Source organism: Heterodontus francisci, chromosome 14 (genome assembly GCF_036365525.1).
Source record: "Heterodontus francisci isolate sHetFra1 chromosome 14, sHetFra1.hap1, whole genome shotgun sequence".
Classification (NCBI taxonomy): domain Eukaryota; kingdom Metazoa; phylum Chordata; class Chondrichthyes; order Heterodontiformes; family Heterodontidae; genus Heterodontus; species Heterodontus francisci.
This window is the reverse complement of record NC_090384.1, coordinates 98009130-98028260: the sequence shown is the minus strand read 5'-3', so window position 1 is coordinate 98028260 and position 19131 is coordinate 98009130. Positions and strand designations below refer to the sequence as shown.

The following is a 19131-nucleotide window of genomic DNA, read 5'->3' as shown; positions in this document are numbered from 1 at the left end:
GGGCACTTGCTCAACAATTATTTAAGTAAAATCAGATAATCTGTTGCTGTGATAAAGATAATGAGCTAGAATTTGCTGGAACATGTCTGGGTAGTTAGACTTTTTCCTGCACCCTTCAACTCATCATTTTTTTTGGCCCAGGAGTTGTTAGAAGCACAAGCTGATAATGGTGCAGTAAGGGCAAGAGGGCATCAGGGAGCTTGGTGAATGATAATAACAGCAGGGTATATCCTTAAACCATGAGATTAAAGGATTGAGAAATAAACAGAGGAAGGGCTAGACAGCACCTCCATGTTAAAATGTTCATCCTTGTGTTCAAACCCTTCCATGGCCTTGTCCTTCCTAACTCTGTAATGTCCTCCTTCCTTAGAACCTTCCGAAACTGTTTATAATATAATTTAACAGCATTAGTCTATATAATTTAACATAATTTAGGCTAATGTTCTGTGCAGTACTGAGGGAATGCTGCATAGTCAGAGGTGCTATACTTTAAATGAGACATTAAATTGAGACCATGACTTCCTGTTCCAGTGGTGCAGTGGGTGTAAAAGATCTCATGGCAATATTCACCTGGTTTTCAGGCCAACATTCCTCCCTCAACCACCAATGTTTGTGACACCTTACTATGTGGAAAATGGATGCTAAATTACCCACCTAATATAAACCTGCATTATATGACTTATTGTAAGAGAAGCATTCTGGGATATTCCTGATAGAAGTGACGATGAAAAATATTTCTATATCTTTCCCAAATTAGCACACAAAGTTAAGAAATTATACGCTTTTGACTAAGGAGAGAAGAACTTACATTTCTATAGCGCCTTTCATGATCTCAGGACGTTCCAAAGTGCTTTACAGTCAATGAAGTACTTTTGAAGTGTAGTCACTGTTGTAATGTAGGAAACACAGCAGCCAATTTGCACACAGCAAGCTCCCACAAAGATAATGACTAGATTATCTGTTTTTTTTAGGTGTTGGTTGGGGGACATATATTGGCCTGTAAAACCAGGGCAAACTCCCTGTTCTTCTTCACAGTAGCACAATGGGATGTTTTAAATCCTGAGAGAGCAATCAGGGTCTCAGTTTAACATCTCATCTGAAAGACCGCACCTCTGATAGTGCAATGCCGCCTCAGTACTGCACTGGGTGTGTCAGTCTAGATTTTGTCCTCAAGTCTCTGGAGTGGGGTTTGAATCCACAACTTTTTGAAATTCAGACGCAGAGAGTGACACCACGTTAAAAGTGTAGATAAGCAGAACTAATTTGAATGATCTTCTTGAACCCTAAGAACTTTGATTAGTCAGCATACTTGGGCTGCAATGACTAATTCTCATGTTGAGGCTACAAGTCCAGCAACAGAAGTCCATTGTCTACTCATCAGCATAGGATGTGCTGCTGCAGATGGATTATAATGCAAAACTTGTTGACATCTGGTGGACATGCTTCTACATTCAGCAGAAAGGGAATTGTATTTTTCCTGTGGGCCTGCCAAATATGATAGGTTGCATGGCTAATGAAATGCAATTACAGTCAAACTGTTTTTGAAACACTTTCCCTCTAGATCAGGAGATTGTCTTAAGCAATGCTTCTCTGATTAACACACGCCAAGGAAAACTTCTAATAAACTCATCATCACTCCTTCAGATAAAATGTCCCTGGTAACTAGGAGTGGTTGTGGTTTATGGTACATTTTAACCATCGGTTTGAGAAGCCAGCTAAATACTTTGGCTTCACTTCTTGGTGGTGAGGATATGTCTAGAACTAACTTTCCACTGTTCCTTATTATTGGCCTGAAGAAACAGTGGAATTCTATTTGCCGCAGATTGCTCAGCTCATTTTCAGACTTTTCTGTCAAAATGTAACTCGCAAAAGATTAAATTCTTTAAGGGCGGGGGTGGGGGGGAAGAAAAACCCTGTTTGGGAATGTTTGTAGATTTTTGGAGCACATTTAGTCTTGTGTTGCAATACGTTAATGCTGTATCATGTCCAATTTTCTCACAGTTCCCCAGAGATGACCTCTTCCTTTATTTTATATCTTGGAACTCTGTCAAGGTTGATGTACTTCTTTCTTACAGAACAGACATAACAGTGTCTAACATTACATTAAGAACTCTTGGGTATGAACCCAGTAGTTTTGAAAAATAGAGCATTTTTTTTTTGGCCGACGTGTTTGAAAGCCAACTGGAGTTAATGCAGTCACCCTGTCAGTGCGTGTGTGTGTGCGCGTGTGTCGTCTGTCTGCCCCTTTGTCTGCTTGTGAAGAAGATATATCTTGGGGGAAGAGCTTCAGTGTGGAGTGTAGTAGCTTTCTAAAACCAACGCTGATCAAAGTCTACTGATGTTGCGGGCATGTCATAAAGTAGTGGATGAAGTGTTATGGCAAAAGCTTCGTACAACAGTGTGAATGCAACTCTTTGCAATGAGTGAACTAGTGGCTGTTAAGGCCTCAAAGAAAGCATTAATATAGCTGCTTTCATGACTCTAGGATGTTCCGAAGTGCTTTGCAGCCATTGAAGTACCTTTGAAGAGTACTCATTGTTGTAATGTAGGAAACGCAATGGCCAAGTTGTGCAAATACTCACAACAATAAAATAAATGCACAAATCATGCGATTCAGTGATGTTAGTTGAGGGATAAATGTTGGACATAGGCAAGAACAAAGATAGGTAGGAAAGTAACTTGTGAAAAGGACATAAGGGGGCTACAAAAGGATATAGATAGATTAAGTGAGTGGGCAAAGACCTGGCAAATGGAGTATAATGTGGGAAAGTGTGAAATTGTCCACTTTGGCAGGAAGAATAAAAAAGCATATCATCTGAATGGCGAGAGATTGCAGAGCTCTGAGATGTAGAGGGATCTGGGTGTCCCAGTGCATGAATCACTAAAGGTTGGTATGCAGGTACAGCATGTAATTAGGAAAGCAAATAGAATGTTATCATTTAACGCAAGGGGAATTAAATACAAAAGTAGGGAGGTTATGTTTCAGCCATACAGGGCATTGGGAGACCACATCTGGAGTACTGTGTACAGTATTGGTCTCCTTATATAAGGAAGGATGTAAATGCATTGTAGGCAGTACAGAGAAGGTTTATTAAACTAATAACTGGAATGAGCGGGCTGTCTTACGAGGAAAGATTGGACAGGCTAGGCTTGTATCGGCTGGAATTTAGAAGAGTAAGAGGCGACTTGATTGAAACATATAAGATCCTGAGGGGTCTTGACAGGGTGGATGTGGAAAGGATATGGAAGAATCTAGAACTAGGGGTCACTGTTTAAAAATAAGGGGTCACTCATTTCAGACAAAGATGAGGGGAAATTCTTTCCCTCAGAGGGGTGTGAGTCTTTGGAATTCTCTTCCTCAAAAGGTGGTGGAAGCAGAGTCTTTGAATATTTTTAAGGCAGAGGTAGATAGATTCTTGATGAGCAAGAGGGTGAAAGGTTATCGGGGCTAAGTGGAAATGTGGAGTAATCAGTTCAGACATGAACTTATTGAATGGCGGAGCAGGCTCGAAGGGCCGAGTGGCCTACTCCTGCTCCTAATTCGTATGCTCATATGTAAGAACTTCACTGCTCTTCTTTGAAGTCATGCTGTGGGATATTTTTATGTCCACCTGAGAGGACAGATGGGGTTTCAGTTTAACATCACATCCAAAAGGCAGCAGCTCGGACAATGCAGCACTCCCTCAATACAGCACAGAGTGTCAGCTAGCTCATGTATCAGGAGTGGGGCTTGAACCCACTACATAGCTTCTGATGTAGAAATGGGCGCACTACCCATTAAGGAAAGGTTGACATCACTTTGCCAAAACAAATGAGCCTGACACAAGTTGTCGATCTATGCAACAAAAGACCATGGAACTGCAAATTGGTCTAAAGGAAACAAGCAGTGGAATGCATAGAAATTAGTAACGTAATCTGTTTACTGGTACTGAAATTAGAAAAGAATGTGGAGACCAAGAAGCAGCTGGTTAATCGAGTTTATATCACCTTTTGCAACATGGCATGAGAGAACATTGAGAATGCAGTTAGTTTGAATATTGTTCTTTCAGCTCTGGCTTCAAAACTCAGCCAGACGAATAGGATGACATTCTTCTCTTTTTCTCGGCTGTAAAAGTCCTAAAGTGAGATGAATTTTTACTAGTCTCTACCCAATTCCTTGTGGGTATGGACCCATGGCACAAAACCTCACCATTCAGCACAATTCGATGCTGAACTGTCAACTTTGCTGAGTAAACACATAGGGAGGGATAGTGTCAAGAAATAGAAAAATGACAAGCTCAGGAGGTGTTGGTCTGAGGTTTGGTCTGTATCCAGCATGTGATCAGGGACAGCTTTATGGTGGTATTCTATGCTTAAACTAGCAAACTATTCCATTCTCCTGGACCCATCTTGAAGTCACAAAATAAAGAAGGATGACCCTAAATTTACTTAATTTAGTATTGTCCCTGCAAACTGCAAGTGATTTTGTACAAATCATCAATGTGTTACTGATATAAATAGAGCCTCATGAAGGTGAAAGGCTGAATCTTATATCAGTTCCTTTACTGCCTTCCCCTGCACCCCTGCATTAATGCCCTTTCATTCCAATAGCCCCTTCATTCATCCCCAATGTGTTTGGTGAACCAGCAGGAGACATAGTTTAGTGGTATAATAATGGTATAATTTGGTGGGGGGCGAGCAGTGGGAGACACAAGAATTTCCCCTCCCCCTGCTTCAGTCCATCATGACCAGCAACATTTATCTTTCCCTCTCACAACCAGCTCCTACTCGTATTAGCTGTGGTTCGATTGTCAGGAGTCTTGCTTCTAACTCAGAAGTTTATGGGTTCAAAACCCACTCCAGTAACTTAAGTGCAAAAAAAAACTATAATTTCAGTGCAGTACTGAGGGAGAGTTGCTTTGTTGGAGGTGCTGTCCTTTGGGCACAATGTCAGAATGAGGCCCTGTCTGCTCTCACAGGTTAATATGAAAGATCTCAGAGCAGGGAAGTTCTGACCACAGTCTATCCTTCAATCAACATCATCAACCCAGGTTACCTGCTAAATGTCACATGGGGGTTTGCTGTGTGCAAATTAGCTGCTACATTTCAATAGTGACTTCACTGCAAAAGTACTGCACTTTGGGATGCCCTGTGGTTGTGAAAGGTGCTATGTATATGCAATCATTTCTTCCCTTTTAGGCATTAGTTCAACTTGCCCTGTGGGGAGGCCCAAGTGTCAGTCACAATCCCCTCAATTTCGTTTAGAGCCTGCTGATTGCTGTACTTCACTGCAGCTTGCAGACAGGAGCACTTTCACTTTCTTCAAATAAATATCTCTGCGCAGGATTGATAACTGGCGCTTAAAAGAAAATGTGAACTGTTAGAGGAATCCACCGTTAAGAAGGGGTGGGAATAGGGGCTGACATGAAAATGGTGGAATGTGGAAGAAGCAGGACAAATGAACTAACCCATGAGAAATGCAAGTTGGAAAAAAAAAAGTGCTGATAGTTTTCAACTCGTGAACTGAAAACTCCAAGGTGGCCGGTGATGGATTATCGAGCTCTGTGTGGCTTGACAAAGGAAGGGAAATGCGACAGAGGTGTGATGAATGAAAACAGTACCTGCTATTTTCATAGCCGAGGACTCTAGCCATTCCATCATTAGTTAAAAAGAAGTTTCAATTTTAACTCCAGCAGGACACTCTCCCCAAGAGAACACAAGAGATCAGCTGGAATTCAGTGCACCTCTCTGCTACCGTTTACCTTTAATGATCCAGCGCTAAAACAGACCCCACCTCGCATATATATCAGTATCTTTCGACAGCATTATCCATTATCCTGACTGCATTTCTTTTATGCTGCCCACAAAGTTCCCTTCATATCTGTTTTGGAAATTATTAAACTCTCCTGGAGTTTTTCTCCATTAGCAGCTGCCTTCTCGTGCTGGTCTGTGCCACACATGCTTTGCAATTCCACAAATTCTTCCTGTAATGCTCTTGTAATTAATTCCTTCAGGACCCTGATTTTTTTTTCTTTATTGGGAGGTGCCAGCAGCCCGATACATTTGCTGCAGGAGATTTTTCTTCACTTTCTCTCTTTTTATGACACTTCATTTATAAAGGTCTCCCCACAATCTCAACTGTTTTTTTGTTCTCGCTAGCCTTTTCTCATCAACCTGGTGCATTTACTCATCTTGTCACCAAATATTCACCTCCTGATTATTGACCTGCTTTCTCAGGGTTATTCCAACGACATTACGGACGAGTCTGCAACCAACAGCAGGCATTTTTGCAGCACAGATAGAATTAGCTCACCAAGAAGCTTTAACCCAGGCTAAAAAGACCTTTCTTTTCGAGTCACTAAATAAAAACATTTTGAACAGTTGCACGCCGTAATGAGTTTATGGTAGTTTAATGCATTGCATTATGCAATTTTCACCGTCAGTGCAGGAGCACAGGAACGGGAGGAGGCCATTCAGCCCCTCGAGCCTGTCCCGCCTGTATCGTAACTCCATCTACTCGCCTTGGTTCTGTAACATTAATACCCTTGCCTAACCGAAATGTACAAACCTCAGTTGTGAAATTTTCAATTGATCTCCTATCAGCAGCTTTTTGAGGGGTGGAGAGAGTTCCAGATTTCCACTATCCTTTGTGTGAAAAAGTGCTCCCTGACTAACCCAGTTCTAATTCTAAGGTTATGCCTCCTTGTTTTGGACTCTCACACCAGGGGAAGTAGTTTCTCTCCATCGACCCTACCTGCTATCTGGACCATCTGCTTTCGACATGAGCCACACTACCAGAGGATGTGGAGGCTTTGGAGAGGGTACAGAGGAGGTTTACCAGGATGTTGCCTGGTCTGGAGGGCATTAGCTATGAGGAGAGGTTGGATAAACTCGGATTGTTTTCACTGGAACGACGGAGGTGGAGGGGCGACATGATAGAGGTTTACAAAGTTATGAGCGGCATGGACAGAGTGGATAGTCAGAAGCGTTTTCCCAGGGTGGAAGAGTCAGTTACTAGGGGACATAGGTTTAAGGTGCGAGGGGCAAAGTTTAGAGGGGATGTGTGAGGCAAGTTCTTTACACAGAGGGTGGTGAGTGCCTGGAACTTGCTGCCGGGGGAGCTGGTGGAAGCAGGTACGATAGTGACGTTTAAGAGGCATCTTGACAAATACATGAATAGGATGGGAATAGAGGGATACGGTCCCCGGAAGTGCAGAAGGTTTTAGTTTAGGCAGGCATCAAGATCGGGGCAGGCTTGGAGGGCCGAATGGCCTGTTCCTGTGCTGTACTGTTCTTTGCTCTTTGTTCATTCCTCCATTCATTCTAGGTCCAATTGTAATTTTTTTGAATTTCAAAATAAATTCCTTCTTTCAGCACCCGGGTGGTGAATCATTATTTATTCCGACATAGTTTAAAATGGAGGAGACTTTCTTAGTGTGACACACTGCTTATACTGTGGATGAGCCCAGACAAATAGCAGCAACATAGTTAGAATGGTTTGTGTTTGTTGGGGCGGGGGAGGTGGGGAGAAGATGTTACATCGTGTGAGATGTATAAATATTATATAATTGAATCCACCAGGTAAATTAATTCGAACTATAGAATCATATAGTACAGAAGGAGGCCATTCAGTCCATTGTGCCTGTACCAGCACTTTGAAAGGCTAACCAGTTAGTCCCACTCCCCTGTTATTCCCCTGAAAATTTTTTTTTTTTTGCCTTTTCAAATAGTTACCCAATTCCCTCTTGAATGATACTATTTAATCTGCTTTCTTTCAGGCAGCTCATTGCAGATCATAACAAATCACTTCATTAAAAAAAAGTTATAAAATGTCTTGAAAAATGTTTTGGTACATATACTATTTGAATTAAACTACAAATGCAAATGCTGCGGCCGATTCCAGTCAGCATGCCAGCACCTTTTTTATTGCTGCAATGAATTGTGACCCCCCACCCCTCGCCCCACACACTCCCCCCAACTATGAGATACAATACTGTAATCCTATTAATTGCAGAAAGTACGTTGTTCAGTCTAAACTACTAAGTCCAGTAAGGACACTGATTGTGACCATTACATTACACAGAGAGGCAATGGAATATCCCATCTTTAAACACTGACTCCAAGTCCGACTGTAAAATGAATCCTTAATCCCCAAATGTAATCCAAACTCTAACGATTGTGTTACCTGACAATAGTATATCTCTAACCCTGATGCTAATCTTATAACAGTTCATTAAAAGAGTGAAATGCGACAAAACGCCTCAAAGTAATTGGGGGCGGGGGGTGCAGAATAACTATATGATCTTTTCTGAGTAAGAACAAGTAGTGAAAACATGATTAATGAAACAGATTGTTATGATCTGGAATTCACTGCCTCAGGCAAACATATTCATATTTTTCCTTAGTGTTAACTTTTCCACCAGACTAACAACACGTTATCACTTTTTCTTTTTTTAAATATAAGCAAGGCAGTGACATAAATTCTTATTTTAATTTCCATTGTGATTCCCAGCATCACTGCTCCCTTGGCCACAATCCACAGCAAGCATTAAAATCGCTTTTCCCTTGCTGCCCAGGTATTACTGTCTGTATCCTGTGGGGAAGGTCACCCCAGCCAGAACTTAGATGAGATGCTATGTTCAAGACTGCATCGCAAATCATATTTATAGATTCTGTGGGAGATTCTGTGCACTGTCAACCAATGCAAGCTTTTAAACTCTTTTGGTCATTAAAGTACCACACATCATCCATCTTGATAAGCTCCCTTCCTTCCTCTATTACATCATTATCTCCTTCCCTTGACGTAAACTGGAGCATGCATTCAAAGTATTTTTGGACGCATGCACGTGTTATTAACCTTTCCCAATTCTACCTCATTTCACTGAATGTAGCAACTCCTATTAAATACATTCACTGTTCGTTGTATCTTCACATACCCTTTACACACCTACTGTGTTTTATGTCGGATCTTGCTGGAGCGGGGCATCTCGCTGCATGCCCCATTAGTTAGACTTTTTGCCCTCGCATTTCAACACGGAAACATTTTGCGTAGTAACTTGCTGGATGTGCAATCTGGTAACGGGGCATCTGGGATCTCAGTGAACGATGGCACCAATAGTCCATCTCCTTAACCAATGGGAATTAAGGATTGAGAAACAGAGAAGGAAGGGGAGAAGGAAATAGGGTGAATGAGAGAAATAAAAAAGAGGGCAAAAAAGATTGGATTAAGAGAAAGTGAAGGAAAAGTAAGACAAAAAATTTAAAATTTATTATATCTCAAATTTACGGTAGGAAGGAGACTGCACAGTTTAAATTTTCTATTTTTGGCCAGGGAGGTTGATTGACATTTCACGAATATAAATCTCGTCATTAAATAAGGGATTGAGGCTGTTAAATTCCAGTGCTAACTTTCTGCGACAAGTAATGCACGAGTACAGCAATTTCATGAAACTCATGGAGAGGTTGAGGGCAAGCTCTCGTTCTCACAAGGCTAACAGCGGACCGTCAGAAATGGTCCATCTACTTGTGCCAATTTGTAATTCATGGGGTATAATTTTCTCGCCACAGATTGCTCGACGATTTACACATTCATAGCTGTGAGCGTCATTAAATTTGCCATTATTTTGGCTGCAAAGTCTGGGCCAATGTTTTCCCAATGAGTAAGTGACGACTCCAAACATTGACGGAAGTTACAACTGTGTCTTTAAAAAAAAAGTCTAGGACAGCAGACTGAGGAGGAAATCACAAATATAGTCAAGAGGTTCAGATGACATCATCAACCATGACGCTTGAGTGGATTATGCAGGTCATCTGATCCCTGAGATTATGGTGCAGCCTTGAGCTGCTTGTTGCTTTACATGATAACATGTACAAATGTACTTTTTCTTGTGTGTAAAATCATACCTAGCTGTTGAGCCAACAGGGGGAAAAGTATAAGTAAATGCAAAATCACAGAGGTTGCTACCAAGCTTTAGGCACCAGAATGCAAGCTTTCTGACCTCAGCATATGACTGGTATGAGGGCTTGAGAAGGTTTGTACTTGTCAGTTGGGCTGCCATCATTTCTTACTGACCAAGCTGACTACTTAGCACAGCTCTGTGGGTCTTGTTGGTTGGGTAGTTATCTTATCTTTGAGTCAGAAAGCCATGAGTTCAAGTTCCACTCTAGAGACTTGAACACAAAATCTAAGCTGATGTTTTGGTGCTGTTTCTCAGAGGAGATGTTAAACCAAGGCCCTTTAAGGTGGATTTAAGAGGTTCAACAGCAGCAGAGAAGTTTTCCCCATTGTCCTAAGCCAATATTTCCCAACCAACATCACTAAAAAAGATGGTTTGGTCATTATCATACTGCAGCTTGTGGGAGCTTTCTGTGCACCAATTGGCTGTTGCTTTTCCTACATTACAACATTTCAAAACTAATTCATTGGCTGTGAAGCACTTTGGCACATCCTGAAAGGTGGTATACAAATGTAAGTTCTACCTTTCTTAGTTCATGTGCTGTATTTTGTAAATATAAGTAACACGAGGGTCAGTACTGCACTTAAGTGTCAGCCTGGAGTTTGTGCTTAAGTCTTTGGACTGAATGATTGCAAGTGATAAATTATAGAAAAAAAATCAATGAGTTATGTTCAACTACATCACTCAACAACACGACATCACTCAACAACACCACGGCACAAAGTGGCTTATTTTTCTTAATCCGTCAGTTCTCCACCGTGTTCTTTATGTCTGCAACATTCTGTTACACTTCTGCAAGTTATTTGGTCAGATTCTGTTGATGGCTATTTTGACAATGTTCCAACAGCAGAATGCTGGACACAATTCAAAGGGGTCAGAGTTCAGATGCCAGTCTCAGCTGGCAATAGAACTCATTCGGTGACCCTTTAAAGGTTAATAAACTGACTTTTCTGATCAGTCCAGGAAAAGCCAACAAGGCTCCTGCTCACCTCACTAATGCTAAAACCCAATTAGGAGAACATGTGGTTAGCACTGATGTAGGAATGGAGAATCCATGGGCTAGACAATCACATTCTGACAGCTGATGGAGAAAGCATGGAGCTAAGGAAACATTAGTGGGGATCCCAGCATGGGGAAAATAGGGTTAACAATAGCTTTCATTTGTTTTTACCAAACATTGTATGGAACTTTCAACTTTGGCAGGGGGCAATGATTTGCAACAATAACTTGCATTTATATAGAGCCTTTAATGTAGTAAAACATCCCAAGGCAGTTCACAGTGGCATTAGCAAACAAAATTTGTCACTAGCCACATAAGCGGCAGAAAAAACTATCTGCAGGGAAGCATTGATTGTCGACATCACTCCCTGTGGTAGGTAAGAGACCTGTGAGTCCATTCAACTGCCCATTCAGTCACAGCACTGATACATTTCAATAAATATTCAGGTGTCACATAGGACACTTGGTCAAAGAGATATGTTTTAAGAAGCGTCTTAAAGGAGGAGCTGCTAATGGTGGAGTGATTAACATTGGGAATGCACAAGAGGCCAGAACTGGAGAAGACAGAAAGTTCAAAGGGCTGGAAGAGGTTACAGAATTTGGTGGGGGTGCAGGGGTTGTTTGGGGGTTGCCGAGGCCACGGAGGGATTTGAACATCAGTATGAGAATTTTAAAATCAAGGCATTGCTCAACTGGGAGCCAATGTAGATCAGTGAGCAGTGAGGACAGGGGTGGTGGGTGAACAGGACCTGGTGCGGATACTTTCAATGACAGAATCAGCCAACTTACTTCCCCTCTGAGCGAGCGACAGTAAACAGCCGACTACTTTCTGCCAAATCTTGGAACCCAAAATCAAACTGTGAGGTTCTTGATTGAGATGCACCACAGGAAGAATAAATAACTTGTACCCTTCCCTTCCTACTAATAATGTGCTGCAATAACAAGTAAACCGCCAATGTTTATCAACACCAGCTAATTATTGTGCGGTGCAGAGATGTTACCTGTTGTATGGGGATCTTAACAGCAGGGCCTGACTCCCAGCACAACTGTCTGTAGAGTTGTGGCAGCCATACACTGGTGGAGGTACTGGGTATTGCTGCTCTCCTGCGGAATAAGTGACAGATGAAAAATTATTCATAGACTTGTCAAGCAATTGTAAAGCATGAGCTGCTATGGAAGGATATAAAGTCAGTGTTAAAGAAGTATACATATGATCCGGATATCGCATTACACTGGGCTTGACTCTATTGGGCACAAGTGGGATTTAGCACATGCACAACATTTTTGATCTTAATTGTCATTACCATTAATTGTAAGACAAACACAATTTACTACATTTGATCAATATATTGCATTTTACCAGCTTCAAGATTCAGTCAACATAAATCTCTTTGTATATATTCTTACAAGGGCAAAGAACTGAAGCAGTCACTGACTATCAAGAGGAAATAAACTAAGATTAATGGTAGATGTGAATATGATTCAGCCTTACACCTCTTGACATAGAGGGCCATGTGTAGAGGCTAAAGGTTTGAGAAACCCCCTTTACTCAGATTCTGTCTGGTTCGTCTCCTATGTATTTTTCCAAAACTGTTGCTAAAATATGAAAATTTCTGAATTAACTGTTGTACAGATTCCTGGCGGCTATAAATCTGAAACATCCAAGCCCATATATCATTTTAGTTCACGCACCATCACTTGTGCTTTGTCTTTTACTGTGTGTCCGACCAGCTGCACACAAAGGAATTTTTTTTACAATAAATTTCCAAATTCTGTCTTTAGTCAAATCAACGAATGTAGATATTTATGTTGGCCACACGTAGTCAACCATTAGTAGTCTGACAGTCAATTGGATATTGACACTAGGTTCAAACATTGTAAAACCAAATTTTAACTTATTAAATATGCATTTATTAAACACCTTTGCTGTCCTGCTTTCTGATAGGTTTAAGTGTCTTTCTGAAACTGATTGACACATGTACAAGCATGTCTTGTTCACTAAGTCTGCTTCCCATCACTTGGAGAATTAGCAGATGCCAGCAAATTAGATTTCTTTGAATGATAACGTTCACACATCTGTGGAGATGAAGGGAATGTCAGTTGGGAAATGCATTCGATTTGTTTCTAAGATCGTATTTGATTATATTACCGTGCAAAAGAAGTTTTGAATAGAAGCTATGTATTTGTCTATCATGAGCTTTAATTAAAATCTAAGAATCTAAGATAGGGTGAGATGAAGTAGGGTGGGAGGAGGCTCATGTGGAGCATAAACACTGACATGGAGCAGCTATTTCTGTGCTGTGCATTCTATGTAATTCTATCTAGAAGTCATCATATGTACTCATTAATCCAATGCAACTCAACAAGCCTTAAAAAAATTAGATCTGCTTTTACACTTCACCTACTAGAGACCTTGCCAATTTTCCTCTATATTTAAATTAATTGTGACTTTAGATTAAACTGTTGCAGATTTGAGATGACACTGTTGAAAGCCTTGCTAAATTATTTAATAGATAGACTGGAGCAGACTAACCGATTGTAGCGTGTCCACATTTTCAGAACAATCATAATATTTGAACGGGATTCTTATTATAGCAGCCTCAGCACAAAGTTTTCATTATATTGACAGAGGGAATCACTGATCCTGTATAAATATGTGGTAATAATAAAGCAGAATTTCATTTTTCAAATAATATGTGATAATGTTGCTTTAGTTTTTTAAACGCTATGTCTAAAAGAGTTGAAGACGTCAACTAATAAATGTTTCCCGTGTCGTACCATGTAACTTACACTTAGAAGATGTTATATTGCTGTAATCTAGTCAAATCTATACAGTGGTTTACTGTCATAGCCCAGTTTCTGTAACCTAGAGTTACTTACACAATGTGCTACAGAGCTGTCACAAGTCATTGTTATACATGCCTTAGCCAGTTTCTCACTTATAGCAGGCGATGTCGTTACAATCTATCCTTGCTGGAAGCAAATGTAAACTTTCACAAGCGAGATAGCAAACACACTGCAGCTGCAGTGATATTCATGCTGATTTGGGACTGTTATAACAGGTGTAAAATGAAAGATTAAAAGGTGGAACATTTGAATTCGGCGGATGGTGGATGGGGTGCCCATTATATAACCCGTCCTCGTCTTTCTTCCTGCTGACCTCAAAGACTACCCGCTTTACACCCACACCAAAATTGTAAGTTCCGCCCACGGTAAGACTGCGTAGTTAAAATCACAACTTTTATATTGTCATATAATTTTGGGAGCGAGATTGGTTAGTGTCCTAGCAAGCCACACAGCATTCACGTTTGCTTCTGCAGTTTTGTCAGCATGATCGTTCAATGAAAATGATTAAAGGAGTGTTGCATATGTGAATAATTGTACAACAGATTGTAATTATATACGATTGAACATGTTCCATCACGAAATCGTAGGATTTCAGATTTTCACTCAGATCTTCAAACATGATAAGTCTGACCTTGTCTGGGCTACTCGGAAGGCAACAAGTCTCTCTGGGACACTTAGCAGCCAATTGCAGAAATAACTCAATAACTCGTTGCAGCCTTAACATCAGCAGCACTCACCATATAACCAAATGAGTTCAAATAATAGACAGAAAAAAATATTAAATCTAAAGGACAATAAATCTAACTCCATCACCAATTTAAATGGTCAGGCTCTAACTACTTAATTACTCCCAATAAATGTTTCTGTTTTCTCTCCACATTCAATAGACATTTTACATTGCTTTGCCCCAATGCAAAATCAAAATAAATAAGTGAAATAAGAACAGTCCTGAGTGTTGTTATAAATTTGTTTTAAAAAATGGCGTGCTACAGGTCAATCTAAAAAAGCCAGGCTCATTGTATAACACTGTAATTTTCTGAATACACCATGGGATACTGGAATATGAATGGCAAACAGATTCATTCGATATTCCTCGCTCAGCTCTATTAACAGGGCCGATAATATATTTAAATAACATATCTTTTTTTTTAGATTAGAGATACAGCACTGAAACGGGCCCTTCGGCCCACCGAGTCTGTGCCGACCATCAACCACCCATTTATACTAATCCTACACTAATCCCATATTCCTACCAAACATCCCCACCTGTCCCTATATTTCCCTACCACCTACCTATACTAGTGACAATTTATAATAGCCAATTTACCTATCAACCTGCAAGTCTTTTGGCTTGTGGGAGGAAACCGGAGCACCAGGAGAAAACCCACGCAGACACAGGGAGAACTTGCAAACTCCACACAGGCAGTACCCGGAATCGAACCCAGGTCCCTGGAGCTGTGAGGCTGCGGTGCTAACCACTGCGCCACTGTATCTACTACGGTACAGAGGCATTTCAGGCAAGCTTTTGCCTGCCAATATCCCACGGGCTAATTTGAGAAGTACAAACTTTTCTACATAAACTAAAATGCATGACTCTTATACCCTTTTATAGCATTGTGGATAAATCCTACCTGTAATGGACTGAATAGATGTGCATACTCAGCAATATTACGCAGTTTTAGAAAACATGTCCACTTGTGGCCCAACAAACCATGCACGATTAGTGCAGAGAGAAGCAGAGTTAACGTTTCAGGTATGTGACCTTTCATCGGTACTGGAAAAGGTTTTAAGCAAGTGAAGGTGGTGGGGATGGGGGTGGGGGGTCCGGGGGTTGGTGGGGAAGAGAACAAAAGGAAGGTGAGTGAAAGGGCAGAGGGCAGGAGAGATTAGATAACAAAGGTGCCCTGGGACAAAGGCAAAGAGTGTGTTAATGTTTATGGTGAAAGACAAAGCATTAGACCAGAGAGAGAGTTAATAGCGGAATAATGAGCAGCTCTGTTTAGATGAAAACAGGCACATGATTAAAAAAATAAAATAAAATAAAGAATATGAAAATATAAAAAAAGACCAGTCATGCTCTGAAGTTATTGAACTCAATGTTCAGTCTGCAAGGCTGTAGAGTGAATAATCGAAAGATCAGGTGCTGCTCCTTGAGCTTGTGTTGATGTTTACTGGAACACTGGAGCAGGCCAAAGACAGAAATGTTGGCATGAGAGCAGAACCTTTGCCAGTTTCGATGAAAGGTCACTGACCTGAAACGTTAACTCTGTTTCTCTCTCCACAGATGCTGCCAGACCTGCTGAGTATTTCCAGCACTTTCTGTTTTTATTTCAGATATCCAGCATCTGCAGTATTTTGCTTTTATCCTATAAGTTTAGTGTTGCTGCCCTTCCAATATCACAATACTAAAGGCATTTAAATGTCATAACATGTAAGTGATATACTCAATTTCATTAGTAAAGTGCATTTGATCAGGAATTTTTACAGCTTTTAAAAGTTTTCTTCATTCTGGCTGGTAACTGTATCGCATCTCACAAAAACACTCCTACACAAAATTGTCCTACACACTTCAGGCTTAGCAAAAAGCAGCTTTCAGGAACATATATAAAAGTGATGCTATTTCCCGGGCCAAACTGCACTGAGAATTTTTTTTAAAGGGTAACTGAGTATTGTTGCAAAAATGGTCATTAGTTCGAATTGTAATAATGGAGACCAGTAAACCTTGCTTTAGTCTCTCCAGTACTGAATTGTTACCTATACTGCTCTGCTGGTTGATGGGGTCCTCATGTTTGAAGGCGTGATTCGAGAACTGAGGAGTGTGATGGCTGGGAGTGTGACCATAACCTGGAGTCCCATCGAAAGCCACAGCGCTGTAACCTGAAACAGACACAGAAGTCGCATCAGCAAGCATTTAGAGAACCTGGTAAAAAGCAGAATGGTTGTCTTAAATGCTAATAAATAAAGAACTAGCATTTATATTGTGCCTCTGCTTCCTCAGGAAGATCCCAAACATTTTTCGTGCAAGCAAGTGCTTTTGAAGTGCAGTCATTGCTGATGTGTTTAGTGGAGGCAACAGCTACTTTTTCCACACAGCATGATCCCACAAACAGTAAATGAGACAAATGGCCAGAAATCTGTTTGTTGATGGCTTTGGTCGAGGGAGGAATGTTGACCAGGATACCAAGAGAACTCCCGGCACTTCTTCCAATAGAACCAACTATAGCATTGTTTATGTCCAATGGACCAATTAGAGGAGAGAGGAATTAATATTCAACTTTGACAGAAGTGCAAAATGGTAGTAGTATGAGTTGGTCACCCTTTTTACACCCCATGGGGTAGATCTTGATTTGGTGCAATAGTCTAAAATGTGGGTAGCGAGTCGGCAACCCATATTACATTCTTCCATTGAAATCAAAGGAAATAAAGATGGTGAAAGATATAAAACAGCATGCCGAATCTCTATCACCCGTTTTAAACTATGGTACAAGATCAAAATATATTTCAATGTCTAATGCAAAAGAGGGTACCCCAGGCAGTGCTGCACTCCCCAGCACTGCACTAAAATCGGCACAGCTTTTAATTCAAACACCCATTAATCCGCATGTTAGATTAGTCTGAAGGTTAAATACATCCCCACAAGATAATTCTCACTGCCATTCAAAGCAATTCGTTGCAGAGAAGGATTCGGGATGTTTCTGATAGACATGATGAGGCGCTGTATAAATACATGTACTTTGTTACATGAAGTATGTAGTAGTAGTTTCATGTTTCAATGTCTATGTTTAACCTATATAAAGTTCGCCACTATAGTTAGAAAACATTTTAAATGCTTATGTCGCACGCTCCATGTTAAATATCTCGACTGTATCATAATGGAAACTGCTGAACTGGTCCTCCCTCCAATTAAAAACAATGGAGATGAAGAAAAAGGAAGCTCGGGGAGGTGAGGAGACCGATGGTCAACATGGTCAGATTCTGGCTGAGGACCAACGCAGTTAAGGCAAATGGTGGGACATCGCTAAATATGGGAAGTATGAGTCATTGGAAGGAAACCGCGAACGGCAAAAGCCAGGAGAAAAGGCGGAAGGAAGTTGAAACAAAACAGAGCATGAACGAGGTGTAAGAAAAGGAGTACAGTGGATAAAATTCTATAATAATAGTATTTCTATTCACTTTCAGAATCAATGTTCTAACCTAAGCTTAAATATAAGGAAGGAGCCCTATATATAGACAAAGAATGAATGCTCAGCATTGGAACAACTGAAAGTTAGCTGCAACTAGAGCACTAGATTAAGATTTCCACACAAACACAGTAGGAGTGAGATAGTCTTATCTGTTAATCGGTATTGGAAAATGAGGCATCTCTTTAATGCAAATTTGTGGCAGAAGTGTTTTGAGGTTGGCTCGTACTAGGCTAAGAAACTTGTTCCATGGACTGCTAAAGGAAGGTAAACAGGTCGATACAAGAATGTTTGAGCAAACATAGAATGCTATGCAAAGTTGATTCTTCCTGAGAAAGAAGTAAAATTGGAAGAATCAGTGTACATCCAAGGCTTAAAGCAACTTGTGAATCATGCAATCGGTTGAGGTGTTATATTAGGTTTTAATTTGGGGGCATGGGAATATTTCTCTATGAATGGTCGCATAATACTGGATATACATTGGCGAGAATAGAACACAGAACAGTTCAAGTACCAGAATTCATAACTGCGGAAGTAGAAATAGGAAAATGATTTAGCCGTAATTTTGAAGGAAGTGACAATAAAACTGCGAGATGATATACAATTTTAACTATACATTAAATAAATGGAAAATGTAAATCCAAGTGGTCGAATGGGTAGCTAAAAGTTAGCATATGTGTAAATCGACGTTTTTCATATCCATTGTAAGTAATTTCCTCCGCAGCACATGTTTCAGATCCATACTTTGCTACTGGCATGATTAAATGTTTCTGAGTTGTAGGAAAATACTGTCTCAAGTGAGGAAAATAGAAGGTTTAGTTGAATGACTGAAATAAGAAGCAATTGTTAGGAGTCATCGGGTATATTGAGGAATCCAACGCCAAACCTGTAGAGGCTTGTTGACGGAAATAGGGGGAGTGGAGAGTCAGATACAATAGGAAGACAAAACACTTGAGGAGCTGGAGTAAGAATTGGGGAGATTTCCTTTTTGGCTTTGGGACAGAGTTGTCTGAAGACCTAAAAGTTTAAGAGCAGAGCTGACACCACCAGAAGAAATGACTTACAATGAATATTTGGGAGCAATAAAATATTTTGTAGATTTGATCGAGTCAGAGAGGAAGAAAGGCTGGAATAAAAGCAAAAGAAAAAAATTGCATTTATATAGCATC

The 19131-nt window shown here is 40.5% G+C and overlaps 1 protein-coding gene across 4 annotated transcripts in view; it reads right to left on the bottom strand.

The window, feature by feature from the left end:
- The window catches only part of LOC137377175 (Wilms tumor protein homolog), a 60616-nt gene that overhangs the window by 29286 nt on the left and 12199 nt on the right, over window positions 1-19131 (bottom strand). For all 4 annotated transcript variants that reach the window (XM_068046591.1, XM_068046594.1, XM_068046595.1 and 1 more), the window contains exons 2-3: window positions 16536-16658; window positions 11936-12038 (exon numbers count right to left, since the gene is read on the bottom strand). In XM_068046591.1, the coding sequence (XP_067902692.1) occupies window positions 11936-12038; window positions 16536-16658 (226 nt within the window). The remainder of the gene's footprint in view (window positions 1-11935; window positions 12039-16535; window positions 16659-19131) is intronic.